Source organism: Ailuropoda melanoleuca, chromosome X (assembly GCF_002007445.2).
Source record: "Ailuropoda melanoleuca isolate Jingjing chromosome X, ASM200744v2, whole genome shotgun sequence".
NCBI lineage: Eukaryota > Metazoa > Chordata > Mammalia > Carnivora > Ursidae > Ailuropoda > Ailuropoda melanoleuca.
Window position 1 is genome coordinate 97,008,555 of NC_048238.1, and position 3,342 is coordinate 97,011,896.

Consider the following 3,342-nt stretch of genomic DNA (forward strand, 5'->3'; position numbering starts at 1 on the left):
ATAATGGATAAAAACATATACCAATCTGTTAATAGTCTTTCAAAATAATACTGAAAGATTAAGAAATTTAGAAAAGTTGCTCAGTTTCACTGATAATTAAAATGAATGCAAATTAGAGAATTAATGAGTCATAATTATTGCCTTTCATATTGGTGAAAAAATTCCAAGACTAACAACGCTGTATACAGCCCTAGTCTCGAAACTTTCTTGATCAACCACATGTATGAAGAAGTAAAACTTTTTTGACCTCAAACACTAAATACGTTTATATGATTGTTTTAATAAATAAAAACGGGATTATATTCCTCATTCTTTTCTGCCACTTGAAAATTCATGCGCACAGCGATGTTCTCTGCAACAGTGTTTGGCATAAGAAAAACTGGAAACATTGAGAATGTTCATCAACAGGGGACTGGTTAAATAAATGACTGAATATCAACATACATGTTAGGGTAGTGATCGGTCGTCCAAGAGAGTGAGGTAGTTATACATTATTGACATAGTAAAAGCACTGTATGAACATACCAAGTCTGAAAGTATATACAGAAAACGGAACGGTAGTTCTTGGCGGGGGCGGAGTGAGGAATGTGAAACTAAGCAGGGTATCTGCTTCCCATTGTTCTAATTGTGCTGTTGAAAATTTCAAACAACTTGTCTGTGTAACTTTTCGCATTAGAAGAATACTAAAGATTTAAACCAAATTTCCGAAGTCGCTTGAATCATTCAAGCAGAAGGCGCACTGTAAAATTACAGTTGAGAAAATGAATAGGTTTTGTGTGTTCGTACTAGCTCACAGTTGAGGATTGAAAAAATTCCTAAAGGGATTTGAGGCAACAGGAAAAGGGTTCACGCTTCTAAGCTTTTCAAGATCATGTTTACGAAGGAACTCTTCTAACGCTTTGTGCAAGTTTCGTTTCGCTTCCGTTAAAATTTAAAACATTTAAAAAAAAAAAAAAGGACCACCGGGAGGAGGAAGCTGGGTCTCCCGGGAAAGCCACGTGCCCCTCCCCCTCCCTCCCCTGCCCCGCCTTGGGTCCNGCCAGAGCGATGGCGGCGGCAGCAGCTGCGGCGGCGGCGGTGGCGGCCCTGTCGGCCCTGGGGGTGCGGCTGTCGCGCTCGGCGGCGGCGACCCGCGGCTCGTATGGCGCCTTCTGCAAGGGGCTCACGCGCACGCTGATCACCTTCTTCGACCTGGCCTGGCGGCTGCGCACCAACTTCCCCTACTTCTACATGTTGGCCTCGGTGATGCTCAACGTCCGCCTGCAGGTGCATATTTAGAGCAACTAACTTGGTGGCGTTCGGGGGTCCCCGAAGGATGGCTGGCTTCCGCCCCCCGGCTCGCCGGCTCGAGAGCACCGCGGCCAGTGGACTCGCACACGCAGACTCGCCGGGCTGCCTTTGCACTGCGTTGTCTCTCCACGGATATGCGCGGCTAGAAATCAGCAGTTGGGGAAAGCCTACAGGAGAACCAAAAAAGCCGAAGATCGAATGAAAAGGTGATTCTCTAGGAAATAGATACTTCAAGGAACAGGAGAGAACTTTAAACTCTGAAAATCCTCAGAAATACTTGAGACGTTCTTGCAGCGGTAAATCACAAACCAGCCCGAACGTGAGGAAGCGCCGGTGGTCTCGGGATGCCCGAAGGGGGAACACAAGAGGCAGGGTTACTAACGACCAAAAGGTGAGCCAACTGTACAGCCACGGTCCGATTGGGAAAGCAAATCTTCCAAATTCGAATAAGATGTGAACAGACTTGGAACTGAATAGAATGAATCCTAAGCCATTAGATGGACTGAGAAGCTGGAGGAAATTAATAACGTGATCTGGAAGGCACACATGACTTCATCCCCAAGGCCAAGTCAGCGGCGAACAGAAACTACAGGGGAAGACGAACATTTCGAACTGTACAAGGAAAGCAGGCTTCGAATAGAAAGCAACCTCAGACGTGGCCGGGTTTTGAACAGCTGCCAGGAGCGGGAGAGAGGGAATCGGCTCGAACCCTGATGGGCACGTGCAGCGCTCACCGAGGAGACCCGTCACCCCGGGCGGCTCAGCTCTTCAGTGAACCGTATTTGAATAATCAATCATTCCGATGGAAATAGAAGTGAAGGTTTTGCGTTTTTAGACCAAATCTGTTAGCTAAGCAGGGAAGGCTTCATGACGGTGATAGAACCGGACGGGAAGGTTAGCCGCTTGGACAGTGCACAGCCCAGGCAACAAGTGGGCAGGCAGAGAGGAGGAAAGCAGGAAGTGAAGAAGGAAGTCCAGATTCTGTCCCAGTTGAAAGAATAAGGCAGGTTTAGGGATCGTATTATTAAAGCCAGCAAGGTAGCCAACAGGAGATTTAAAAATAGTGATTCAGCGGTAGTGAGGGGGGAGGGGGCTGCTGGGACGGCAGGAAGTCAAAATCCCTCACTTTATCAAGTCAAAAAGTAGTCATAAAAGCCTATTCTTAAGGAAGAAAGGAGGTAACCACCAAACAGGTAAACGTTTTTGCCTCTGATTTGGGGAACTGAGTTGAGCAGGATGGGCGGGGATTTACTACTTTTTCACTATGTATCTTTTTTTTTTTCACTATCGGATTTTTTGAAAACTATGTATGTATTGCTTTGATTAAAAATTAAAACTTATTAAAAACTGAATTGACTGCAATTAGACGGAAATTTGGGGGAGGGGGAGCTGGGGATCGGCACAAAAGGCCAGGGAGATTCTGCCTTCCTGTCTTTCCACAGTAGTGTATGTGTATCCTAGAGTGTTCCTGAATGATCCCACGAAATATGATGTCCTTGCTTTCCAGGCAAAGCTTAGACCCCCAAGGAAAAGCTTTAAAAATGAAAATGGCCAGTCATCTTCAGGTAGTCCAGGGCTTCCTCACTCTCTGAAACTGTGTGAGCAAATTTCTGCAGTAATGTAATTAAGATTTTTTTCAAAAAGATGTATTTTCTAAAACTTGCAGTTTTTCAGAACTGTTTTCCAGGTTTGTTGAGGTATAAGTGACATATAACATTGTGTAAATGTAAGCTGCCCAGTGGGTTGGTTTGATACACTTTTACAGGGCGATGTGATTGCCCAGCCTCAGCTGACCTCTCCGTCACATCACTTAACTACTGTTTTTCGTGGTGAAAACATTCAAGATTCCTCTCTTAGCAACTTTCAAATATATGATAGAGTATTAACTACGATCACAATGCTGTGTCTTAAATCCCTAAAGTTTACTCATCTTCTAACTGGGAGTTTGTACTCTTGGACCAACATCTCCTCACTGCCCCCACCCCCCACCCCCTGGTAACCATCATCCTGCTGTGTTTCTGTGGGTTTGGCCTTCTTCGATTCCATGTATAA

At 45.3% G+C, this 3,342-nt stretch overlaps 1 protein-coding gene across 1 annotated transcript; it reads left to right on the top strand.

Annotated features, from left to right (window-relative positions):
• Window positions 1-1,044: 1,044 nt before the first annotated feature.
• Window positions 1,045-2,637, top strand: LOC117797482 (small integral membrane protein 10-like protein 2A). The gene has a single exon (XM_034649887.1). It carries the CDS (start codon window positions 1,048-1,050, stop codon window positions 1,276-1,278), a length of 231 nt encoding a protein of 76 aa, XP_034505778.1. The 5' UTR covers window positions 1,045-1,047; the 3' UTR covers window positions 1,279-2,637.
• The last annotated feature ends 705 nt before the right edge of the window (window positions 2,638-3,342 follow it).